At 38.6% G+C, this 27,714-nt stretch overlaps 1 protein-coding gene across 2 annotated transcripts in view; it reads left to right on the top strand.

Annotated features, from left to right (window-relative positions):
* Nucleotides 1–27,714, top strand: part of ZSWIM6 (zinc finger SWIM-type containing 6) — a 184,179-nt gene that overhangs the window by 117,078 nt on the left and 39,387 nt on the right. For both annotated transcript variants that reach the window (XM_074328909.1, XM_074328910.1), the window contains exons 3-4: nucleotides 10,430–10,578; nucleotides 13,603–13,753. In XM_074328909.1, the coding sequence (XP_074185010.1) occupies nucleotides 10,430–10,578; nucleotides 13,603–13,753 (300 nt within the window). The remainder of the gene's footprint in view (nucleotides 1–10,429; nucleotides 10,579–13,602; nucleotides 13,754–27,714) is intronic.

The raw sequence follows: 27,714 nt of genomic DNA, 5'->3' as shown, positions 1-27,714 counted from the left end.
TTAAAAGCTTCTCCAACTCGATTTCAGTCATATTGTTCTCACAACTTCCTTGTAAGGTAGGCAGTGCAGATTTGTAATTGCAGTAGTTTCCAGATGAAGGAACCAAGAATGGGTTAGTGACTTATCCAAGGTCGCAGATTAATCAAAAGTAGTTGGAATACAGATTTAGTCATTATAATAGTTCAGTCCTGTCAGTATACTATTTTTTACATTCTATTGTGTTTTTATAAAATTTCCCACATAATTTTGATTCGATTATAAATTAACCACTGTATGCTAAATAGTGGCTGTAAGATAGTTAATGTTAATGGCCCTCCGCAGAAATTGCCAGTTATAGTTCTGCATTTTTTTAAGCAAAATTGCTCTTGGTTTTATATTGTAATAAAACTTGCCAGTTTCCACATTCTTAAAAAAAGGTTGGTGTATTTGCTAAGTACTTACGTAGAAATTTACTGATTTCTAAGTGCTAACCCACTCTCTTAATTCAACTCAGCCTTTTCTGGTCCCTTATGCTTCCTATTAACGGATCTGTATTATAGATGGTAAATTGTGGTGTAGGTACAGAACACTGAACTTAAAATCTGGAGGCTGAGAGTCCAGTATTGTGTCTACTGTGTCTTACCTGTGTGACCTTGGGTGAGACTAAGTTTTTCTCATATTTAAAATGCTCATTGTGTTCTCTAACAGCATTGGAAGAATTTTAATGATATAACATATATATGAATAATAATAATAATATAGCTGAATTGCCCTCCTGCTGGGATTTCTCTAAGTACTCATCCTGAAGAAGAGAGAAGAAACCATTGGGGGATGGATGATATTAGAATTGGAGGTCGGCTTGCTTTTCTGTGACTTTGTCCCATGTTTCCTATTCTTCTTTATCTCTTGTGCTCTTCTTTTAGTGATTTCTTTATTGGCTGGCCTGTACTGGGCAGATTTTACAAAGAGGAACAGACTGAGGGAGAGCTGTGGTATTTGTCGCGATTTGGAACAGATGGGAAGGGGTTTCCTCTCAGTGGCTCTTTTACTCCCAGAGCCTGGCCAATCCCACAACTAGGCTAGACTCATCTCTCACCCCTGCTGTACGCCCAGAGATACCAGCCCAGTCAGCTAGATGGAGAAGAGATGTATTCACATGTCAGATAAGGGTTGACAATGACATCTAAGACCTCTTCCACCCCTGATTTTGTGACTCTTTGGTGGTGGTATTTCTGCCGAGACCCCGGAGACACATAGGATCCATACTGCAAGGTGTACCTCCTGCGCTTCTGCCCTGGCGTGCACTCCTGTGTGCTTCCATCCGGCATTTCAATTTGATTGAATATGGTTCTTGTAAAACCAGCACCGTAAATCCCATTCATGCCTGCCTGCCCTGCTTAACTCAGCCTCCAAATGCCTCTGTGTCCCTCTGTGTCTTCACGTCCACTCAGTCTCCCCAGATATTACCAAGTAAACGAACACACCTGCTCAGTGCTCCCATTCGTTGTAGGTTATGTTTACTTGATTATAAGTTCCATCTGGGCCAACACTATGCCCTGTGTATCATGGTAGCCTCCCCAAGGACAGTGCATAAGAAGTAATAGGCACAAGCAATTTGTTAAACAAAAAAAACCACTCCTTTTTTTCATTTCATTATGTTCTTAGTAGCATCTTGGAGATTTATTCTGATACACATACATGTTCCAAATCTAGTAGTAAGTGACACTTGGAGTCATTTGATGGAGGTCTCATGTCACATCTTTCTTTTGATTCCCTGTGGATGGTCATGTTCATTATAATAGGACTTGCATTAGCCACCAATTTTTGCAAGTATCCTAGGGAGATGATTTGGTTATTACAAACATACCCTTTTTATTGTAGAACATTCTGGCATTGATAGTTGGTGAAACAAAGATATGATCTACTGGTGACCAGTATAATTAGCAAATATATTTTGTAGGAGAATTAAAATTGCTTTAAATATGTTATCTCAAAGTGCAGTAGTGTGAAACTTAAAGAAAATAAAAAAGACTGCATGTTGGAAAAATGTATAGTAGTATGGAAGAGCGTGAACATAAAAAGACAAGTCCTCATTGGCTCCCAGCAGCTTCCTCCCTACTCTCCACTAGCTCCCCATCCCCCAGGGCAACCACTGCTGACTGTGGTTTATAGCCTTGAGACAGTTTTCTTTGTGCACACACGTATGTAATTTTTAAAAACAAGTTAAAAAGTCGTTTTCCTGCCGTTTGCTTTTTCTCTCTTTAGATATCATGAATATGTTAATAAATAGGTCTATTACTATTTTAAATGTTGTGTAATATTCCATAGTATGGATATATTTAACCATTAACCAACTGAATGATTTTGAAGTTGTTTATATGCAGTGCCACTGTGACTATCGTGTGTGTTTACTTGTGCAAGTAATTTTGAATAATAGATTCTTAGTAGTAGAAATGCCAGAATAAGTGGTATATGCATTTTGAGTTTTGTAATTACCACCAAATTTTCCTCCAGTAAGTACTAGTTTCACTCTTAAGTTTTAACTAAACTTGATGTTTTCATAATATGATTTAATTTTTTTTTAATTGATGGACTATATGATCATGTACAGGTGAAACTTTTTTTTTTTCTTCACATGAAAAAGCATTTCACTTTACAAAAAAATAATCTTAGAACTTAGGTCACTTATCTTGGAGGAATCACATCTCCAACTCAAGAGGAATTTGCTAGGATAACGCAGAGACAGCCAAGTGACTTTAGACCAATACCCTTCATCCTTTCCTTTCCATTTCCAAATCTTGCCTTCCCTCACGCTCTATAGTTATCTTTGACGTGCGTAATTTACAAAGGATGGCTGCCAGTGGCAGTCAGTTTCCTCACCACCGCCTTCTCTCCTTTAACTGACCTTAAGTCTCTCCATGTTGTCTAGTGAGCTTATTATTCCCATCTTCCTCGCACATGGGTTTCTCAGACCTCCCACTGTAAGACTGGTCAGAGTATTTAGGAGCTTAGAAATTAGCCTAAGTTAGAATACTGGCCCCTTTGCTTTCCAGCTCTGTTACTGGCCTCGGTTTTCGTATTGGTAAAACGTGGACAATAAAGAGTGCCTGTTTCATATGGTCTGGAGGGTTAAAGGAGTAAATATGAGTAGTAGCTGTTATCACCATCATTATAATGTGGCAGTCAGCATGTGTCTTCATAGGTAGTGGTAGATAGTTAAATAAACTATTTGTGAACCAGTTTTCTTTTTTAAAAGCCTTTTAAAATAATCTGAGCAAACCACTCTTGAAGATTGCAGACATTGTAGATCTCTTTTAATAAATTTGAAGAGTTGGATTATGTAAAAATGAGACTTTCCGAGAACGTTGCCTTTAAATATTCATATTTATGCCAAGTGATTGTTAATACATTTGTTAACTGAGTAATGGACTCTGTGTTTATACTCTGCATTTTTTTAATGAGCATTGGAGATTGTACAAATACTTTATATTAAATATAATTTCTGTACACGAATAAACATATTACTGAACTTCTGAAGTAAGTTAAATGATAATAAGGGATGAGTAATAAAGTCAGATGAGAGGAAAATAAGAGATGGGGCTATAAACCATGACAGGCCTATTTGAGTTCCCTGAGAGAGATACTGATTATAGTTCTACTTACTTACTTCTTTGGCAGTTAGCTGAAGGGAAGATGGCTTGTTGAGGGAGCAAAGCCTGGTGCATGCCAGGGCTCTCTCTGTCATTAGCCTCCATGGTAAGGAAAACAGGTTGACCTCGAACCGCTGCTCCTGGAGAGGACACCATCCTGTATCCTGGCAGTAGAATGACATGGACTCACCCTTGAATAGAAGGTGGTGAAGGATCTGTCTGTTTCAGCTACCTCAAAATTGTAAATTGAAATGAAGGCATTTAGTCACTACCACCTTGAAGTGGGGATTTAATTAAGAATAAGATTTAAATCTTTTCGGAAGTGTGCTTATCCAGTGCACATTATTTTTTCAGGGATCTTCTAGCTCTTGTCCTCTCTAAAGAAAAACGTTTTTGAGTTTGAATCATTGAAGTTTACTGCCTTGTCTCCCCTCTCGGTGCCAGTGGTTGATGTCAAGATTTTGCCTTCAACTTGTAAGACAGGCATACCGGTGCCTTTGTAAGCCACAGACTTCAATTTCGTGTTTCCTAGTTTTGACAGCAGGCACCCAAACTGTAGGAGATGGCATTCTTCTATAGATCCCCCCAAAGAGGCTGAATTAGTATCCTCTGCAGTGGAGACATCTGCTGCCTGCATTCCGCCTATTGACTGAATGTGACTAACTTTAACAAAAAGGAACACTGCTACATAAATGTAAATGGTTAAAGCATTATTTGGGCAACAGTGTTACTAAAGCAGTTAGGTCACAATTCAGATGAAGATGTAAACTAAACGCCTTTCACCTCTGCGTGTGAATTTGTTTTCCAACAGAGTAAGAGGAGAAGAAAAAGCATTAAGTTCCCCCATTAGAACCCAAAGCTGTGGATAATTCCACATTCCAAACATAGCATAAGCCAGTTGTGAACGTTTCTTAATATCTCAGTTTACAGTTTACAGCAGGATGAGTTGGTGTTACCTAATGCTTAGAAGCAACTGTTTCCGTGCCATGAGACAGATACGCTGGAGACGCCTCTGATACTTCCGCACCCTGAATACTTTTCAATATGAAGATCCAGAATGTTCCGCCACGTTTAACATTGTCTCCAGATACAGAATCGCCCCTCCACCCCCGCCCCCAGGTTTTATCCTCGGCGAAGATTCTGATTCAGTAGGTCCGAGGTGCTGCCTAAACATCTGTTTTTCACAGTGTGCCTCGGGAAGCTTGATATCCTCTTAATTTTTGAGAACTGCTGGGATAAGGAATTTTGATAATGGGATAAATCAAACCTAAATCAGAACTAAATCAAGTAGCAGACAGGGAGAGATTTGACTGTGGTTCTTCGCGTCCATGAATTCTCCTTCGCTTTCCTGTGTTGTTACATAACCAAGGTAGGAGGGTAAATCAAATTCACACTTCCTAGCTGGGAATGAGAGACAATTAAACTGTTCCACTTTTTTCAACAGCTAATTTCATTTTCCCCCGAAGGCTTGAAACTTTTAAGATTAAGCTTTGTTCATAAAATGCTCACAAATATTAATTATACAGTTGTAAAAGTTATAGCATTTATAATTATAAATATAAATAAGGATAAAAATGTGATAGGTGTTTAACCACTTTAAGTGGACCATTTAATTCACATACACACATTCTGATTGCTGCCCAACTGTGGGAATATTTTAATAGCAAATGTATAAATACAGAAATTATGTTTCTCTGTACATACCTTTCTCAAAGCTAAATGGTGAGAGGTTTGTCTTTGATGATAGACAGCCATTAACAAGTAGAAATAAATTTTGCAAATCTGCATTTTATACGAGGCTTAGGCAACACTTTAATGCATGTAATCAAGACATTAGGATTGAAATAGTTAAACTTTAAAATTAAAGTTTAGTGAAAGAATTTGCTCTTTTAGGGGGGATTATTGTCATTGCAGACATTGAATTTTCTGGTCTATAATATATAGTACATGTCTTATTCCTAAAATGTCGAGTTGTGTTCAGAGTAAATTTTTATTTATCAACTAGTTACCTTTGCATTGTTATGACTGAGTGAGGATGTTTTTTACATAGCCACGTGAGATTTCTAATTTTTATTACCTAGTTAATTTTTTTATCCCTACATTATAGAATTTTAGGGTTGAGGAAATGGAGACCTGAGGAGCTTAAGTGATATGCTGAAGGACAGTTTTTCCAAACTGTGCTTAGAAAGGAAGTCTTCTGAATTCTAATCCAGGATTAGGAACCCACACATCTCTACTCATGTGTAGACTTTATTAACTTATTTGTGGTAAAATTTTATCTGTGGGCCATTTTCCCTCTGCATTGCCTCCTCCTTCCCCCATATGCTCAAGAAATAAGTTTATTCTAACACTAGTTCACCCCTCCTAAAAAACCCCCACAATTTAGCTTACTTAAAAACTTGAGAAACACAATTCATGTATTTATACATTTGCTGTTAGATATCTTTCTAGCTAGACAAGAATAGAACTCTGTATGTATGTAAATTAAATGATCCATTAAAGAAATTTTAAAATCCATCGCATATTTAAAATATGATAGTATTTTTAAACCTATTAGATTTTAAGGAAAAATACCTTGTGTGATTCAAGTCAAGTAAAAGCGATTCCTAGATTATTCTTTGTAGCCCTTCTCTTCGTATCAGAAAAAGCAAGAGTTGAGTTCATCCTGGAGTTTGGGGAGAGTATCTGAATGTCAATTCCTTTGCTACTTCTGGCCAAGGAGAAGACTGGGATTTTCTCCAAACCAAATTAAAATCTGCTTTAAATACTTGGGTATTTCTGTGGCAAACGGAGCTTCAGCCTCACAAGGCTCTGAGCCCAGCAGCGAAGGGTAGCGGGCCTCCAGCACACGGCCTGGGGCAGGACTCCTTGTGGGTCGTGGCCTTCAGTGTCTAACAGAGAACAACCTTAAAAATCACAAAAATTGGGGCAAGTACCCCAGGTGAGGGTAGAAATCAAATTTATTTAGTTCAGTTCAGCAAGGGAAATAATGGGAGGGCATAATCAGTTGCTTGTCAAGAGTTTTCCCTAAGGAGAGGATAAGGAGAGACATGTCATATTTCCTAGGAGGATTTTAACAAGATACTGGGACGAACTTAAGTATAAAAGTTGAGAGCCTATAGTTTGGTTGTTTGGCAAGTCTCTTCTGATGCATGTTAGTTAGGTAAGGAATTTATAGATATGTGTGTGTGTGTGTGTGTCTGTCTCTTTTCCTAGAATTAACCGGATTGGCTGGATTAGGGATCCACATCTGTATCCCTCAGGGATACCCTGTGGGATACAGATGTTGCCCCATTAGTTAACTCTTCACAGCATCACTGTGTCCTTAAATCTTCTTGTACAAACATCCCAGCATCTTTCTTTAAACTTGTCTTTGACTTAAGAGTTCATAATCCTTGCTCTGATACTGCCAAGATTCAGACTTGAGTTCCAAGGCTCAGGGATGTGTTATTCCGCAGGGGAGAGAATGAGGAGACTGGATTTGGTGGTGTGGCTGTGGTGTTATAACCTCTCTGAACCTGTTTCATCTCCTACTCGCCCCCACAGGCCACTGTGAGGGTAAATGAGATAATGTATGTGAGGATGTTTTAGCAGTGGTTCTTTTTAATAGAAATCCCCGGGGGGGGGGGGGGATGTACTCTTGCTTTCTCCCTCCATCTTGTCCCGCCTTCCTCCTGATACTTGATTGCCTGTAAACACTGTGGTAAACACTGGCTAGGTGTTAGGGAGCAGTGGTGAGCAGGGTAGATAGAATCCTCTCTGGGAGCTTCAATATCTACGTAGTTACGTACCATGTTTCCCCGAAAATAAGACCTAGCCGAACAATCAGCTCTAATGCATCTTTTGGAGCCAAAATTAATATAAGACCCGGTCTTATAGTAAGATAAGACCGGGTGTTATATAATTTAATTTAGTATAATATATGTAATATAATATAATACCAGGTCTTATATTAATTTTGCTCCAAAAGACGCATTAGAGCTGATTGTCTGGCCAGGTCTTATTTTCGGGGAAACAGGGTAGTTCCTACTGGGAATAGATTTCTCTGCCTTACTTCCTGAAAAGCCAGTCTCTCCTGCTTTCCCTAATAGGCCACTCGTTCCCATTGCCATTTTTGTTCATTCTCTTTCCCAGCCTTTAAATGTTGACCTTCCTTAGGGCTCCATCTTAGATGCTCTTCTTACCCCATACAGCCTCCCACGATGTATCTAGCTCCCTGCTTGAAATCCTCTCTCCTCTTCTTGGCTATCTCAAAGGTGCTTTAAATTCACCATGTCTGAAACAGCGTAGAACCTAAACACTGCTCATCCCACCCTAAACCTGGCCCTGCTCTGATGACCTGTGTGTCCGTGACTTGTCCAGTATCTTGTCCGTTTGTTTAATCTAGAGACCCATGTCTCCTCTCACCCTTTGATGTCCCATACGTCACATACCCACTTCTTCCTCAAGTCTTGTTTCATTTATGTCCTAAATTCCTGTCAGGTTCTCCATGTCTCTTCTGACTGCTAGTTTTCCAACTACCATCATCCTTTGTACAGACCGTCAAAATATCATCCTCACTGTTCTCTTAATGTATTTTTGCTCCCCCGTCCATCCTCCATATGGTTCCAGCATTTTACATGTATGAAAAAAGTATTCAATGAAGAGCTTCCTTGCCTCGTGTAACTAGGTTACTCATTCTAAACATTGCTTTAAGATATTTTATGCATACGCAAAGAAATAACTCATAAGCTCTTTTTTAAACTTTACTATTTATACAAAAGGTGGTACTCTGTATACTTTTCTTCACCTTGATTTATTTTTTCAATCAACAATATATCCTGGATATCTTTCTACTGTAGTACATAGAGAATCTCTGCGTTTAATTTTATGGCTGCATAAATATCTCACAGTAGGAATGTTGAAATTGATGTACATCAGGACAAAACATCTTTTACTATCTAGGGTGTTCCATTCTTCCACTTTGGATAACCTTGTCACGAATTCCCATTCGTTAGTCTTAGAAAAAAACCTATGCCCCTCGTTTGCAAGGGCTCTCGGGGCCTGTGTACCTTCTCTTCTCCAGGGTTGTTTTGTATTGCTTTACCTCCTCATCCTCTACTTGGTTGTTGCATGGACGTGAATTATCTTTTATTTCATGTACGAACCACGTTCTCTTCCTGCTTGAGACCTCTCTCACATGCAGACCCTTTCCCTCTTTTTCCTCCCTTTAGTTAACTTCTCATCTGCTGAAGGCAAACCTCAGCTCAAATTCCATTTCCTCCAGGTATGCTTACCCTGGCATTCCAAGGCCATGCCAGAGCTCTCTGGTACAGTCTCTTCCTTTGAGCAATGATTACCACTTACATATTTGTATGTGTGGTTATTAGATTGATATTTATCTCACACACTACAAAGTGTTTCTTTATATAGTAGGTTGCAACCCATTATGGTATGCAATCAGCTTAAAAAATTATGACAAGCCTTTTTAATAAATGAAATAGAAGAAGTATTTACTTAATAGTAAGGGTATTTTTTCACGATACTTTGCTACAGATTAATAGATAGACAGACAGACAGACGGACAGAAAGACAGATGTTATCACATAAGCACCTAGATACACAAATATATTGGGCATGATCTAAATTATATTTCTTAATGTGGGTCTCGGTCAAAAAAGTTTGAAAACCATTGAACTGGATGGTAAATTCTGTGAGGACAGGAATTCTGTATATTTTGTAAACCATTCCATCCCCAAGTCTAGCAGAAGGCACTCAGTAAATATGCTGGCTGAATGAATGAATGAATGAATGAATACCGTTTCTGGGAGGTTCACAGACCCATTGCCTTACTCCTAGGGACTGAAGGACCCTGGTTCTAAGCAGATGTTAGTGCTTATTTCCTTGGCCAATTGAGTCTATATTTGGTCATTAGAAGAAAAGAAACGTAATATAAAACAGTACCTACAAATGTATCTTTTTAAGGGATGAAACATTGATGAAAGATTTTTAGATTTTAATTTTTTGTATGTCTTAAGAATCTTAGGACTTAAATACCATTTTATTTTATTTTCTTAATAAATAATGAAACATAATTTTTACCTGTCTAAATTTTGGGGTAATTTTTAATTTCTAAGGTACTCTACACAGAGGGCTTATTACATAGCTATTATCTTTTGTGTGTACTTCAGCAATAAAATATTTATGCAGTTTGGCAAGGTGATACTACAACTTGGTTTAGTACAACAGCTGCACTGCCTGTTCCCATGTGACTTGATTTTCCTTTTTAATCTTTGGTTTTCTGCAACTAAAGACTTATGTCAGCATGTCGTTCATACAGCAGCATTTAGTGGTGAGCGCTTGAATTAACATAGTAAAGAATGAAATACTCTTCTGAGTTTACTTGGTTTCATATTTTTCTAATATCTTCGGAAAACATTTAAATAACATATCCTACACAGTAGGGCTTTAGAAACATCACATATTTACAATGAGACATTTTTGTGGCTTTTTTATTCTTTAAAGTACCTGTAAATTCATCTCCAAAGGCATAGTCTCTGACCTTAAAAAATGGAAATATTTCAGTTCTGACGTAATCTGCTTTTGGTTTAGCACAAGTCAGGAAAGTCCTGGAAATAAAAGAATGATTCTTGTATTTATTTTCCGTCATAAATTTGTATGTATAATTGAAATTGAGATTGGATTAAAAAGTGTTTAGGCAAAAACTACACAATTTCAATTCTTTTCAAGTTTATTATCAGAGCCCTTTTAGCACAGAGTTCTTATCTAGCATATGTGTTATTTTTTCTTTTTATTTCTAGGTGCTCCTGATCCAACAGCAGGTGCTAGTATAGATGATGAAAACTGCTGGCACTTAGATGAAGAGCAGGTTCAAGAACAGGTTAAACTGTTCCTTTCCCAGGGCGGGTACCACGGATCAGGGAAGCAGCTTAATTTGCTCTTTGCAAAGGTATGATTGTTAATTTTTAAAGAAATATTCCAAATATATACATATATAGAAAGTCTCATTTTATATGACCATGTTTACTATAGGGTAAAGACTTTTTTTTTTTAATTAAAATTTTTTTTAATATAGTATCTAAGCTAATCAATTAGAAACTTCTGTGTTGTAATGCAAGCATTAATTTGCTTAGATGTCCTTAGACAAGATACGGAACATTTTTGTCTCAGTTCCCATTAATAAATCGTGATGATTTATACAGTTTTGCAAAACCTTTCAATACTGAAAACAATAAAAATATCTTAATGTTATTTTAAATGCCATCTTTTCAAGCTTTTTCTTTCTTTAGTTAATTTCCCAAGTAGAGCATCACCTGGAATACAGCCCTTAAAAGGTGTATTCAGTTTCATAATGTCAGTATCTTTAAATTTGTTTCCAAAGCATAGACTTTGGAGTCATGCAGACCTGAGTTCAAATGTAAGTTCTAAACCTTACTAGGTGTATGAACCTTAAGAAGTTATTTAAGTCAGTTTCCTCATCTATAGAAGTAGCTCATAATGGAATATCTCCTCAAGTTGTTATGATCATTGCGTTGAATGATGATATGTCTGACGTGTAGTTGGGTCTTGGTAAATTTTAATTTTCATCACCAAAATTGGATGGCCTAAGAAACAAAGTTATTTTCATTATAAGTTATGTGTGAGCAGATGCTGTATCTGTTTCTTTATACAGAACTTTTAGTACCATAAACACAATTCTAAATACTGGATAAAAATAAAATGCTTTTTTAATAATTTTTTAAAATAATACTAAAAAAATTAAACCAATATTAAATTGGTTTTAAGGGAATAGATAACTGTGTTCATTGATACTTTTGATAAATAACTTCTCTCATATTCACAATAAAAAGGTTTTTTGTTTTTTTGTTTTTTTTTAGTTCAGAAGAATTAGAGTAAACTCTGTTACTGGTTGTGGCCAGAGAATAGTGCGTTCTGATTCATTTATACCCTCTTAATATTTGCCTATATACCATACATAGATTGGCAATTTTCCGAGAATTATATTACAATAAAATACATTTAACTCTAAACCTACTTCACATATGATTTAATAATTCTTTGGTAATTCATAGACACTCTAAAACTCCTGTAACACCTCAGAGTCAACAGTCTGAAAATTAATTCCCATTCGGCTACAGATATAGTACTTGAGTGTTGGTTAATATTATAGTTCTGGTTTGTATGCTTACTAGTAAAGTGTTTGTTTTCATTGCTATTTCTAGCTGAGTAACAGGTTAGAAATTTTTCAGGAAAGTAAACATTAAATCAAATTTTATGTATTAGTAATATGAAAGGTTTAGTATGTTTAGACTCACAGGAAGTATTTCATAGGTTCTCATGTCAGCAGAGAATATACTGTGGCTTAGTGGAAGCAATGCGAAAGGTATTAGACTGGCCTGCAGTTGCTATGTTTAATCCCTATACATGGTGTATACATTATGTATGCCATGAGAAGTAACAGCAACATCTAATTGTGGAAATGGCTTAAATTGCAGAGTTAAGTAGAGTTAAGGCAGATCTGGGTTCTGATCACAGTTGTTCCTTTTGTCCTTTGGGCAAGTTACTTCTCTGAGGCATGGTTTTATAATTCATAAAAGGGAGATTATAATCTGGCCTACTTTATATGGTTGTTATAAATGCAAAACTCTTTAGCACGATGGCCAATAAATGGCAAGTCCCTTTCTTTCTCCCAGTCTTCATCTGTTCATAACTTTTTAGTGCTTCCATATTGCTAATAAATTCCTTTTAAAGATTATTGAAATAACCTTCCTGGAAGCAAGCACAACCCTTGTGATTCAGTGTAGAAGTGCTTTTGAGTTCTTTCCAAGGCTCACATTTCTAAAACCCGTGAGGGGTTTTATCACTTGCCAGGGCACAAGCCTGAGGCAGGATCTGTTGGGCTGAAGGTTTGGGTTGCTTTATTGGAGATCTGCCGTTTCCTCCCTTATTTGCCTTTCACTTAGAATCTTGAAGTAAAGGACTTACCTTTCCTTTCCCTCTGCTTAAGACCTTTTGCTTCAGCAATTTCCTGCAGGGAGAACTAGTGTTCAGCTGGGGTTCTTATTTGTTGAGCACATAGCTATACATACTTTGGGAATGGATAGGTTCACTTAGGTTTCCTGTAGAGAGACTTAGCTTCGTGTTTCTTTACTTCCTTTCTTTTTGGGAAATGTAGCACAAGCGTAAAGGACAGAACTTGAGGTTCCAGCTTGAGAGGCCAACTTAACTTCCTAGGTCAGTGGTTATGATTCTGCTTCATGGATTATTCATTTAGAGCCCAGAGAGTTCTTGAACCTACAGCCCTGTCCATTTCCTCTTACCATTGCAGAAACAATCCCATCTGAGTGAATTAGAAGCATGATACCGCTTTGGTGCCAGAGAACTTAACTGAAATATTACTAATTTACCTCAAAAACTGAAGACTTGCACAAACTCTGTGAATATACTAAAAACCATTGAATTATACAGTTTAAATTGGTGAATTGTATGGTATGTGAATTATATCTCAATGAAGTGGTTTTTAAAAAATAGAAGAACAGATGCTATTATTATAAACATTATCAAATCAATGTAGAAGATTCCTAAAGAGGTCTCAACAGACGCTTTAGGCTCCACTGTTCTGGTGGTGAGAGTGATCAGCTGGAGAGGCAGGAAGATGCCTCATGCTACGTCCTGTTCGTTTTGGTGGTTTTTCTGTACGCTGGCGATTTATTATTATTTTTTTTGGAATTGGGAAATTAGCCAAATTTCTTTTCTTTTTGTGGATTCTAAAACATAATTTTAAGAAATTAGTTCTCTGATTAAATTGCTGTTTAGGATAGAGGTCAGTTTTTAACAACTTTTGTTTGCTTATGAGGGCTGGTTTCAAGACTTAACTCCCCCTCACCAAGAAAAAAATAAAGAGAAGCAGTGTACGTCTGTGTTACTGTTTGTTTTTGAACATTTTCCTGAAGGTCTGCTTTTGCCCCACCAGGTGCGGGAAATGCTGAAGATGAGGGACTCCAATGGCGCCCGCATGTTGACGCTGATAACAGAGCAGTTCATGGCTGACCCTCGGCTGTCACTTTGGAGGCAACAGGGCACTGCGATGACTGACAAATATAGGCAGCTCTGGGATGAGCTGGGTAAATATAAACTTACATATCCTGACGGATTGCCATTGAGTTATATGGATAAAGACCATGTTGAATGTTTACAGAGCACAGTCAGACTATTGCTGAAGAGAGAGCTGCTGAGATGTGTGCTTGTTGCCGTTATACACTGGTTAGAACAAGAGGAAGAATAAGGACTTTGCAGGAAACAATCTTGGCAGGGTTTTGGGGGAATTGTCTAATCTTGAGGAAAGCGAGCACAAGAATCTACCTTTAAATATTTGGTGGGGAAAAGCTGTATTATTTTAAAATAGGTATTTTGTATAATAGAGCAGGTTACTTATTTCTAGAATAATATTGTAATCAATGCAGCTAAAATTTAGCTATTTTCCCCTTTTGCCGACATTAAAAATATCAAAAATAGTTTGAACATTCGTTTTATATTTTAACTGTTACAGACTTAGACTGTTGACCATCAGAATGGAAGATACAGCAAACTCTAATTTTTCTTGCTTTCTAAATCCTTGGTTGTAAAGATATTAGTATAGCAGGTGGTTGAAAAAATGAGAAATCTCCTAGTCATATTCACCAGGAAATTTTGGGGGATGACGCTTGTTACTTAATGCTCATTGCTAGGAAATTAATAATGTAGTTGTTATTTTGTCATTCTATTAAGAAATCTGTATGTGGTGAATGGAATTTTTGACAAATCTTGTTGGCAATACACTGTTACGTGCCTATATTAATTTTATGTTCTGGATATATTTACCAGAAGATCCTAGTCTCAATGCAGTTGAGTAGAAGAACTTGTCATAACTCACCTTCTCTCTTCCTCGTGGCTAATCATAGAACACGTCATGCTGACTGATCCCACATCTAGTCTAGACCAAGAGAAAGTGCTGTTCATGAAGATACTACGTGATCATAATAATTGGAAGGGCCCTTTAAGATAAACTCTTTCACAGATAAGGAAACTAAAGTCTGGAGAGGTTAGGAGACTTCCAGGAGATGACACTGTATGACGTAGGGTTATGCAGCAAGTTGGTAGAATTTGACATCCAAGTCCTTTTTCTTATTAATAGGATGTGTGTTCAGGAACTTGGCTGTGGATGGCAACTCTTAACTCTTGTGTATATACTGGGGGTGCCAAAAAATTGTGTACAAGTGGACACTTTCGTCCACGTTGCTCAAGCAGTAGTTTGCCGTAATCAGAGTGTCTATACGCTGATGGTAACCACTTTGAGCACCTCTTGTAATTGCAGAAGTCAAACATGATTTGTATTCATCTTTTGTTATCAGTATATATTGTTACAATTTTAATACAGTTTTCCTTTCTTAAAATGTGTATACATTTTTTTGGCACCCTCTGTATATATCTGCCAATTTAATCTTGGTATTTTTCTTGGGTCACCCGAAATAATAGTAATGACCTTTCCCCTAACTAATCTATAACTACAGTAGATAGTTCCAACCATATTAGAAGAATGTTTGGGGACATGGTGTGGTTGGTGGTTGGAGAACATGGATGTAATGCATGGATTAAACAACTATTTGTGTAGAATACTGAATGATTTACTTTTCCAAGTAAACCCTCCCAATTTTGTAGCTGTACAGTAAATATTGAATTGAGTAGTTGGTTTATGATGGTAAAAAGGATGAGTATTAAAAATCTATAATGAAGGGAATCATTTAAGGAAAAATTATTGAATTAATGTTACATGAATAAAACTTAAAGAACTTTGGTACTTAGAGAAACTTAGAATTGCAAATAGCTTATTAGGAAGAAAATGCCAACTAAATTTTTTTGTTACCTGAAAAAATACAAGTGATACCGTCAAAGTTTACATAGTTCACATGTAATCCATTAATCACATCTTTTCCAAATTGGTTTTGAAAATGGTATGTACCTTAACGCTCAATCAAAAGTATAAATTCTCATTAGGTGGACGTTTCCACCAGCTGATTCTAGTTGTGCCCTCTGATGGACTACTTGCTAGTTATGGACCAGGCTCTATTCAATATTCAAGTTCTTTGATTTCAGTCCAGGATGAAGAATACATCTTCTTGCCCTGTGTTTTCTTTTTTCACACCCCCACTCCCCAGTCATTACTAGACTGCTACAAATTCTTCTCGGTATTCTGATGGCAAGCAAGGGGTCACTTGCCATTTTCATGGGGTCGAAGTTCTGTGAAGAATCCCACATAGACGTACCAATAGCTATCACATCTTAATATTCATTCACCAAAATATTAACTACAGGTTGCTTCTGGACTACAAAAGGAAAGGATTTGGGTTAGTAAAATGGGGGAATTTGACTTCGTGCCCCTGCACAGGGCTCTCATTGCTTCAAGGCTCTGCTTTGGAATTAAATGCTGAGCACTGCCAGATGCCAGACATTGAGAAGAGGCTGAGTTTTGTCGGCAAATGGGATCTGCAAGTTAATTGGTGTTTTCTGCAGGCTTCTGGCTGTGAAATGAAATTGGAAGCCCTTTAGCCACATGGATAATACAGGACCTGAATACAAATGTCACATGTCACCATCAGGACCCACTGTGAGACAATAGTGTTCCCACTCCAACACTGCACCATTACAGATCATTTAAATATGGGGATTACATTTAAACTAAAAGCCCCATTTGCCTTTTACTGCAATTTAAATGTCCTCTTAGCAAAAGCTAAGTGACAAATTAAATGAAAAAAGTGCCCACATTTTTAAAGCTGTAATGCAAAACAACCTTTTATTGCTTCTCATGTGCCACGAATGAATCATTATACTTGTCAACCCTAAACCAAGCCATAATTGGAGCAGCTACTGTTATCAAAGTGGGGCCGCTCTGTGACAGCTTAATAAAGCTGAAACTGTTAAATTAAATCTCAGATACTTAACTCCTTAGCACTGGTGGATTCGATGGGTCCATTTCTGGCAATGGCCAATACACCAGGAAAAAAAAAGATTCCTGGCACGAAAGCCTTAATCTGATGAAAGTGTACAAGTAAGAGTGTCTTAGCCAAGTAACTGCTTCTTGGCAGAAGAGTTTGGAGGCATCAGATTGTTAGACTACAAAATTTTATTTTTTCCTTGGAATCAGATATGCTCCTCCCCAAGCTTTACAATATTCTGAGAATATGTGATTTATTAAAAATTTAAGTGTTGATGTTTCAAAATTAGTTTTAAAAATAACACTTATTTAACATTGTCTCTCTTTCAAATAAATAATGCAAACTTATTTGCGGTACCGTAGCAACAGGCCCAGTTTCTTTCCCCAACCTTTGGCTAACAGAGGGACTAATTATGCTCAGTTCTTCTTTTCTAAAATAAGTGCCTATAATACTCATTTGGTCTGAGTTAATTTTTGTGATTTACTCCCTGATTTTCATAATGTAGTAGGAAATAAATAGAAATGCATACTATTAAGCTCCTGTTTAGTGCATCTCATTTGCAGATACATTTATCTTGTATGTGAATCAGTTTTTCAAATATTAATTTTACTTTCTCTACGTGATGTTCATTTTCCTAAACATACGGCAATCTTCTTGAGATGAGTGTTGTCATGACCAGCTGTAATAAAATGTGTATATTAAAATCTCACGACAGAAAGCCCGTTAACAATGGGAGAGGCTTCACATTTAGTAGAGCTGTAGAACACACACCTCTTCAGTTGCATTCTTTATTCTGTGACACGCACATTTTCTGGAAAGCAGATCACATGTGTAACCCTTGGATTTCAAAGAACAACCCAGTGCCGATTGGTGGCGAGCACACCTACTGTTAGCCCTAATGGCTGTCTGTTCAGCGCACTTAATTACCGTCGGGGTCTTTAGGGATGAGGGGATATATTGTAACCTCTCATCTGTGTTGATGGGTCTCTTTTCCTTAAATGTCTTCCTAGACTGTAATTTTCCTTTGCTTCATAAAACTATAGGTTGTGGCTGCCAGTCTATTAAAAACTAATTAAAATGGATGTCATTAGAGGAAACAGTTCAATAAGATTTAATTACAGTTTTATCACAGGGAAAAATTCTTAAATTTTCATTTTCAAGTATTGCATAATATGTTTTTCCCCAAAATTTTAAGCACTTAACTTTCTCTCCAAGCTGAGTCATGTGCTTTGCTTCCTAGCATATGAACCCTGTTTCTTAGGGAAAGGCCACGGCAAGAGCCTTGCTGTTCTCAGCTGTGCTCATTCAGTTCACAGGCACAAGATGGTACCACTCAGATTTCTTTTCAAAGCTTTTGATCTCAGGATGTCTAACTCTATGTGAGCAGAAGTCGCCATAGTTAGATGCTTTTTTCTAGTTTGAATTTCATGCTAAGGTTAGTTTGTCCACTGTTACTATGCAACGGCTACAATATTGCTGGACATGTTGCGAGGGTTTACAAATTCAGGACACTTGGAGTCAGCACAAATTTATGTTTAGCAGCAGAGAACTCAGTCTACCCATTAGGACCGCATTTAGTAAAAAAATACTGAAAATGACCTATCCTGTGGATCCAGAGAACACTGTCCCTTCTACCTTCCCAGATACACGCGGTCATCTCTGTGGGCCTATTCTGCATCTATCCACCCACATTATTCTTGAGTAAGGAAGAAAGCGTATACTTACGTCACACATTCAAAAGGATACACTGAGTAAGTCAGGAGAGCCTTTACGCACAGCCAGACAGAAGAGTTTAAAGACTGCTTTGGGTATAATTGTGGAGAAATTTTTGTGAAATGCCGTCTTACATCTCTGAAAGCAGTAGGCTTAGTAACACCTCCTCTACCACCACCATCTCCACCTGCACCACCACCACTACCACCTCCACCACCACCACCACCCCGCGTGCGCACGCGCGCACACACACACACACACACACACACACCATAGTTTGAGCCCCTTACTTAGTTTTTATGGTAAATTTAAACTCAAGCTATCCACATTTGGAAGTTGGTAGTGGTTAGTGAATGGCCAAAGAGTAACTGCTTCTCATTGAGAACTAGAAAGCATTCTGATATAGTTTGCCATATAAGTAGTTAGTTACCTCTTTGCTAGTGCCAGGGAGAAAGCAGCGATTCCCAGAGCCCCCTTGCAGCAAAACCATGTCAGTCCAGACCTGTAAACTTCCATGTAGCTGTGACTGTACAGTGTAATCCTAATGAGCCACATTGTCGGGATTGCTCGTTACCCACCAGTTTGTCTTTCCTGGGCACAAGGAGAATCCAGCTTTACCACTTACACCCCCTCAGAGCCCTCTTGTTAACCCTTCTTTCCAGAAGCCTTATTGTGGTACATCTTATCAGTATGTCTTAACTACTTCCTATGTCCAGGGGAGTAGATGTATAAAATACTTGGTTTTACTGTTGACAATGGTACTAGTAGTAAGGAGAGATTAGAGAGCTGCAGCCATCCAGAGACGTGAGAAATTAGAACAGGCATGAAGGAACTGAGGAGAACTTTGATAGGGTGATTTATTCACATATTAGTACAAATATGTGTACAGACTTCACGTAGTTTTACAAGATGTTCATGGAGATGAGCTGTAGGGAAGAAGCAATGAGAATATTCCAGAAGAAAGGAATAACATGAACAAAGACAGGGATGGGCTCAATGAAGGACGGTATGAAGGGTTGGAATTCATGATCAAAAATGTTGCCTTCACATTTTCAATCCAATCTTGTTCCTCTTCCCTGTTAGCTGCAAAGGGAAGACAGAGAGAGACATCATAGGATACAGATTTTTGCTTTGTTTTATTTCCCACTTTTGTCCAGCTACTAGAGATAACACAGATGCCAACATTTATTTATTAGGCACGATGCTAAGCATTTATTCATGTGTTATTTTATCTAATTCTTCAAACAACCCTGTGAGATAGGTACAGTTATTAACCTTAACTTCACAGCCTGAAAAACAGGCTTAAGGAGTCTATATACCTTGCCTGAGGTCACAGCAGCAGAGCAGGAATTTTATCCCAGGTGACAGTGACTTCAAAGACGTAACTACCAAACTAGACACTGTCCTCAGTTTATTTTAAAAGACTGTAACATGCCTCTCCGTCAGGCAGTCTCTCTGTTTAGAGCAGAGCGAGGGCAGAGTGCAGCTCGCCTCGGAGACCATACCACCCTGTGAAAGCCCCCTGGCCCGCTCTGCCTATGCGTGCCTGACAGTCCTGGCGGCAGCAGTCCGCAGGGCTTACTTAGTCTAGTTGCTCATCTGTGTTTCAAGAGACTCTCACTTCAGACTCTGGAAAAAACAAACATTGACGTGGAAGAGCCAGATATAGGCCATTGATTGAGAACTAGATTAAGTATTAAACTGAAGCTTATCATAAAATGCAGATGCTACATGCTGTAGATGGGATGCAGTGAGGTTTTGGTCTCATTATCCAGTCCCCTTTGCTAAGGAGCCGGTGAAGACCTTAGGTCACTGTCTTCATGCTGGTCTATACCAGGCCCTGCGGATGACACTGTTGTCAGTACGTGTTTACCTGATGTGGCCTGTGGGCTCTGCAGATGCCTCCTGCACATGGGACTGGGCTGTCCTGCTCGGCAACGCTGTTGTGGGGGCTCCTATCTCGGTCTCGGCTGCTCCCCTCGTGATTCAGAGCTCCCTCTAAATACACAGGCTTTGTCAATTGTATTGCTCAGGAGGCTTTGCTTCCCTCCAGCACTGTTCTCACAAGGCCTCTCTGCTGCTGGGTCTTCATTACGGGGGCCTGGTTTCTGTCTCTGTTCTGCAGTCCTACTGCTTTCTGTGTGAGACCTTTGTATGCTTGGGCCAGAGGCCTCTGCGTTCTGCTCTGCTGTGGGGATGGGAAGGAGGGGTTTCTTCTCTGTTTCCTTAAATAGGCAGAATAACTTGTAGTTTGGGTCAGAAGTTAACCAAAAGAGAGAATTCCTGTTTCTACACAGTGAGCAAACCTATGGTAAATACTTCGTGTGTAATGCTACCAACCATCCTTCTCTTGACTGCAACTGCTAGGGTTTAATTATCCATTCAGTACCCTGCATGGGAAAGAATGGAAATAAAGAGAAAAAATTTTAAATACATATTAATATACAATAGTAGATTCTCAGGATTGAAAGAGATCTTTACAGATCATTTAATCCCATTATCTAACCAATCGGAGATTCTAAATGCTTGTCATTGTCTAAGTTATTTAGGTGCACAATTGGGTAATTTGTAACCACACTTAGGGATCACCCCCTTGTGTATTTTTATAAAACTCTATTTTAAATACCTTGGAGATTTGATTAGGAGTTAAGATGCCTTATGATTCATTCTACTACGCTTTAGTGTCCTGTGTTATATATATATAGTGTGTTTGTACCAAGAATGGGTTCCAGTTACTTTTTTTTATGCTGTCTTACTATTTGTAACATGAGACCATTCGTAGTAAATACTAGTCTCACATTAGTGGGTAATAAGAATGTCAGAGCATTGGTGTAATGTATCCTTTTCTCCCTCACATCAATTTTAGAAAAGTTCTCTTTTCACTCCTTTCACTTCCTAAGAATTAGTATTGCATTTGTCCTCAAGAAACTGGCAGCCAAGGGCTGGGGGTGGGGGTGGAGGAGGTCTCCTTGCTAAATTGTGGATCTCAAGAGGGTACCATCATGGTAGAATGTAAGGAAAGGGAGAGAGTAAAAATGAAGAAAGACAGGCACAGGATCATTTTCTTTCACCATTTCTTACCCTAAAGTGGCACATACAAAAATTAACGAGGTCTGAGAAGCCCCATTTTAAGCCATCTGAGATTCCCAGGGGCTTCCGGGAGCTAGAGTGGAAGAAGTAAAGCCCAGGACTGAAGCAGACGCACATTGGCTGTTCTCTGTGCGCTGGCACTGAGCAAAGTGCTTTGCAAATGTTACCGTAGTTAATTTAAGCTTAGGTAAGTTAATGAGCGGGGAGGAAAACCCAGGGAGGTGATTAATGGCTGTCCTTTAGACGGGGTGTTCAGACACTGCCTCACAGAGCCCCTGGGGTGCGAGGGGGAGGAGGAAGGAGCGTGCCACCCAAAGGGGGCAGGTCCTCTCCATCCCAGCAGAGACTTGCACCACTTTACATACTAGGCTTTCCATTCAGATTTCTCTAGAACAAAGAACTCTGAGATTTAAAATGCATGTTTGATGGTTACTGTTTTCATAGACTTTTAAATAGCTGCTCTTCTTAGAGGTGTACCTGAGAATCACTTTTTATTTGTATAAATAACTTTCTCTTAACATAGTTTAGGGGGAAGGCAGGCCAGTAAGTGATTTGCAGCAGGTAAATTTTTGTGAGCTTGTCTGGTAATCGCATGACACGCTCTTAGTATTTTATTTAAAAATTCCAAATTGAAATAAGAATAGGACTGTAAGTAAAATACAGGTATTTTCTGATGTTAAATTACTTGGATGAGTTAGTAACTGGTCATAGGTCTTTCTCACGCTCTGATCTAAAGACGAGTAACCAGGATTAGTTAATAGTTGTCCAAAAGGTGGCTAACTCACTCTACTCTATGCCTTCTGCTGCAAAGATAACCTTTGAAATAGAAACCTGAATCTCTGTGGTTTGGAGCTATGACCAGCTGGACCTTCTTGACCCTAGGTCGTGCTTCCCAGCCCGTTTCATTTTGGGTTACTTTCATAAATTTCAAATTTTGCTTCAGCGGAGGAGAAGTAAGAATCATTCATAAATTAGGGCTCAGATAGACTTAAGCGATCAGCGGTCTTGAAATGCCTTGGATGGGAAGCTACAGTCTTCCTTTGTGGATGAGCAAGGGCTGAGGAGCTTGGATGGGAGGAGGCTGAACAGGGCACTTGTGTCAAATTTAAGCTGGGACCTGTGAGACCCATTAGGTTTCAAAATGCTGCCAAGAGCACAAAAGTCTCATCTCCAAGAACAAGTAATCAGAGAGAATTTGTTTGTTTTGAAACTGCTAAACTACTCACTGTATAGTTTCTGCTTTTATTGGGGCATTTAAACTAACTTCATAGCCATACTTTTTCATCTCTGTATTAGTGTCCATTCGATAACCTCACCTCCTTTTTCCCTTTTTGCCCACTAATTAGAACACTGAAAGTGACACTTTTTTTTTTTTAATTTATTTGTTAAATTTATTGGGGTGACAATTGTTAGCAAAATTACATAGATTTCAGGTGTACAATTCTGTATTACATCATCTATAAATCCCATTGTGCGTTCACCACCCAGAGTCAGTTCTCCTTCCATCACCATATATTTGATCCCCCTTACCCTCATCTCCCACCCCCCACCCCCCTTACCCTCTGGTAACCACTAAACTATTGTCTGGTGACACATTTTTTTAAAGTGAATTTTCCTATAAATGTGAGGGAAAACGTGCCTGGCTAGAGTTGGCGCTCAGCAAATATTTGTGAATTAAAAAGTGAATTTGTTTGTTTTGAAACTGCTAAACTACTCACTGTATAGTTTCTGCTTTTATTGGGGCATTTAAACTAACTTCATAGCCATACTTTTTCATCTCTGTATTAGTGTCCATTCGATAACCTCACCTCCTTTTTCCCTTTTTGCCCACTAATTAGAACACTGAAAGTGACACTTTTTTTTTTTTAAATTTATTTGTTAAATTTATTGGGGTGACAATTGTTAGCAAAATTACATAGATTTCAGGTGTACAATTCTGTATTACATCATCTATAAATCCCATTGTGCGTTCACCACCCAGAGTCAGTTCTCCTTCCATCACCATATATTTGATCCCCCTTACCCTCATCTCCCACCCCCCACCCCCCTTACCCTCTGGTAACCACTAAACTATTGTCTGGTGACACATTTTTTTAAAGTGAATTTTCCTATAAATGTGAGGGAAAACGTGCCTGGCTAGAGTTGGCGCTCAGCAAATATTTGTGAATTAAAAAGTGAATGAATAATTGAGGTGTAAAGCTAGAAGCATTAAGAAACGAGTATTTATGATGTGCTGAAAACACTGATTGAAAGGTATTAATTTTCACTGTGTCCTCAGTTTTCTTTTCCTACCTTCCTGTTTATCCCACTTTCTCTACCCATGTACAGGTGGTCCTTCATGGGTGCCTGTGTACGCATGAAAACACATGCACACACATTGAAATGCAGTTTAGGGTATGGAAGGGCAGTGATTCCCCCTTGCCATCAGTGCTGCAGGTAATCTATTGCATTAATCAGCCAGCCAGTGGGAAATGCATGGGGAGTGATTATACTATCATATACAATACAATCAGCATGAAGCACTTGTCAAGACCAATACATCAAAGTTTAATTCAGTAATAGAATGAATTAGAGTAAAATGAAACATTCTGTTCTCCAAGAAGCTCAGCACCCATCACAAGTTCTTTCTGAACTCCGTAGAAAAGTCAGTGCATTAGAAATTATTTTCATGAATAAAATTGCAGTTCTAGTATGACAGAACACTGTAAGCCCTCTTCCTTGTTATTCTTACACAACCACAGTCCTCAAGTGTTTACCGGATACCAGTATTCTACAGTCATAACCTTTGGTAAATGTGATTATTTTTGGTAGGGCTGCTGATGATCTTTTGTCTTAAATTGGTTCTCCACGGTAAGTGAGAGGAAAGTTGTTGTACCAGGGAGGGGTTCAGGGAAGCCTTTATCCAGAAGTATGGTTGGTGGGCCGCAGAGTGCTTTACCAGACCAGCAGGTAAAGAAATACCCCATAGCAGGAACATACTGCTCACATGCCCTGTGGTAGGCACTGCCATTGGGGGAGCTTATAGTCTAGTTATAAAGTAGAATGCGTAAGTGAAAAATAAAAAGCAGCCTAAGACAGCCCAAGACAACCGAAGAAGTAAGGTTATCTAAGGTAGGGTCTGTTTCAGAAAAGTTTGAGGATAGTTCTAATACATTTCATAAGTCACTATTCTATATAATTTTGTAATACATGTTCAAAAGTAATTCTTCACCACACACTTAACCAAACACGTTTTTTTCAAAGGGGAATATAATGAACAGGGTTATTAGAGCCAGTCACTCTTTTTAAGTATGGATTCTTATCCTCACATTTACTGTCCCTTATCTTAGACAAAACCTTGGTTTCCTTATCTGTAAAGCAAGCATACTGTGGAATCTTGAAGTCTAAAATAAGATAATTTAGATAATGCACACCACTTTCTTTCCCATTCCAAGAGTGTTTTGTCTATGTTGGGAAAGTGGATCCAATTGGGAGCTTGAGGAGAGAGGCATCCTGAAGACCTAAAGAGTGTTTGCAGAAATAGATGTATATATATAGACTTGGAGTCAGGACTATTGGACGAATCCTGAACCTGTTTATAAAGACAGCTTAGGGCAGCAGCCAGGGCAGAGCACATGGAAAATGTTTTTGGAGATTACCACAGTTCACATTCCTTCTCACTAACTGTTGACTGGCCCTTTTCATATCTCAGAAGAAGACATTGTCAGTCACTTCTCATTTTTTCTTTCTTTCTCTCCCTTCCTCAAGAAGGAGAAGGGGAGTGAGTGGTGGAGGAGCTGGCTGTGGCCATTTCCTGTAGGACCAGGGTCCTCATGAGGTCAGGCTGTTTTTGTGAATCCTGCTCATTGATCTGACGGGGATGTAACAAATCACACAGGATGGGGACACTGCACATGAGAGGAGGGCCCCAGGTTTGCCCAAAAGGAACATTAGCTGGGAGACCAGGGAGCTGCTTTGGAGTATCTGTGGTTTATTGTCTTTCTCCACAACAAAAAGATCATTGTTTTACTTCAGTCCTTTCTCAGAGCCTGGTTAAATGAGAACCGACTGTATGCCCTTTTGCTAAGGGGTTAGCCCTGCTCGACCTAAGTGATCTCACACCCTCTCTCTAGTATCCCTGCAGTTTTATTTTCAAATTTTCCCAGAGATGATTTAGTGAATTAGAAGCTAGCACACAAAATGTAAAGCAAGGAGAATGTTTTTACCAGGTAAACTTACTTTCCAAACATGGGTGACTAACATGGACACTGAATTGTACTGAGAACAATGCTGTATGTAATTAGGACCACAGTTTTGTGTGGTCTGACCCAAGAAATTTTGTGACTACAGTTTTGTTAGCACAAGTAATTAGGCCAGTGATCTCCTATGTGTGACTGCAATTAGGCATTTCATGGCATCTAAATAAGTATAATTAGTTAATTGGATCATGCATGAAATTCTAGCCTCTTATAATAGCCTCTGAGAACAAAAATAAATACGATAAATACAATGAATTGTTTTATAACTGTGGAACCCTGGGAAATGCCAAAAGTGATTGTTTACTTTGCTTGCTACTATTTCATAAGAGTAAACATATTTAAAAGTAGAAATAAAACTTTCTGTACATATAAAAGTCTTCATTCTCCACCTTTGAGACGGAGCAAAGGGACTCACTGACCTTTCTCACTTTCACCTTTACAGAAGGTGGTGTTGGTTGCCCTGCTCCTCTGCTCCCCACTTCCCCGGCCACTTTCCCCAGTGCTCTATCCAAAAGCGTTGCATATATTGTATCTTCTGGAAAATAGGGAGAAGAGCAATATTTATTTAAAATTCCAAAGTATTTCTTATAGAAAATGTGTAGTTTTGTTTTAAATACTGAAGTGATTTGCATATTAACTCAAAAATATGAAGTAGAAGGAACTTGGAAAGCAGGTTTCATTGACGGGTGGGGGGGGTAGTAATAGATAGAGAATGGCCAGCTGACGTGTCCAGTCACAGATCCTGTAATGCTCCCCCCAGCATTGTGGGCAAAGAGCACACTCAGTCACACACAAGTGCATTATCCCAGAAACGCTGACGCAACTCCGTTCTAACCGACCTCACCGTATATCATATTTTCAGAGAAAACAGATTTTTTCTGACTTGAATAATCAATCTTGAATTGTAAGTTAAGCCTTTTGATTATTTATCTGCTGTTTTAATCTACAGTGAAATTACTTATTTGCTATGCCTGTCAGTCCTGAAAAATTCAGAGTTCTGTTTTTAATTAGGTTCTTTTTCGATGGACTTGTATAGGTTTTTTTTTTTTTTGGGTTTTTTTTAAGACTTTATTGGGGAAGGCGAACAGGACCTTATTGGGGGAACAGTGTGTACTTCAGGACTTTTTTTTTTCAAGTCAAGTTGTTGTCCTTTCAATCTTAGTTGTGGAGGGTGCCGTTCAGCTTCAAGTTGTTGTCCTTTCAGTCTTAGTTGTGGAGGGCGCAGCTCAGCTCCAGGTCCAGTTGCCGTTGCTAGTTGCAGGGGGCACAGCCCACCATCCCTTGCGGGACTCGAGGAATTGAACTGGCAACCTTGTGGTTGAGAGCCCACTGGCCCATGTGGGAATCAAACCGGCAGCCTTCGGAGTTAGGAGCACGGAGCTCTAACCGCCTGAGCCACCGGGCCGGCCCCTTGTATAGGTTTTTGTTGAATATGTTTTCTATACATATGACAGACATATTCTAAGTGCTTAAGAATAATACATGGTTAAAATAAAGGGCTTATTAGCTGTACGTTTAAGGTGCTTCATAATTTGAGAGAGTACTATATCATTTGCATTATACTGCTAAAACACGAGGAAGGGAATGATGGTCTGTCAAAAGACTAAAATGATGAGTCTTGGAATTCATATATGCGTAGCTGCGTGCATGAATCCAAGCTTACAGAAGAAGTACTTTCTGACCACATAGGTCGCCAGAGGGCTAAACAGCACAGTGTTTAAGAATAGGTTTTGGGGGAATGTGGGTCTGGTAACAAATCCTGACTCCCATCTTTAATAGCAGAACAACCTTTCTACTTCTCTCTAAACCTCATTTTCCTTATCTGTAAAGGGGAGTCTTTTTGTGAGGGTGAAATGTGACCATGAACGTAAAATACTTTGCATAAGGTTAGTGTGAGGCAAATATTCAATAAATGGCAGCAATTACCGTCAGGTGGATAAATAAAGATGACATTCACTTTTTAGCTGAACTAGATGGAGTGATCTTTGTATCCTGAAGACAGACGTTTTAAAACTTCAAATGTAGACTCTAATTAGAAACCTAACATGTGTAACCTAATATTGTTAGGATTTT

The sequence above is a fragment of the Rhinolophus sinicus genome, linkage group LG03, assembly GCF_036562045.2.
Source record: "Rhinolophus sinicus isolate RSC01 linkage group LG03, ASM3656204v1, whole genome shotgun sequence".
NCBI classification, from domain to species: Eukaryota; Metazoa; Chordata; class Mammalia; order Chiroptera; family Rhinolophidae; genus Rhinolophus; species Rhinolophus sinicus.
The sequence above is the reverse complement of the archived record's forward strand: the minus strand, read 5'-3'. Positions and strand labels throughout refer to the sequence as shown.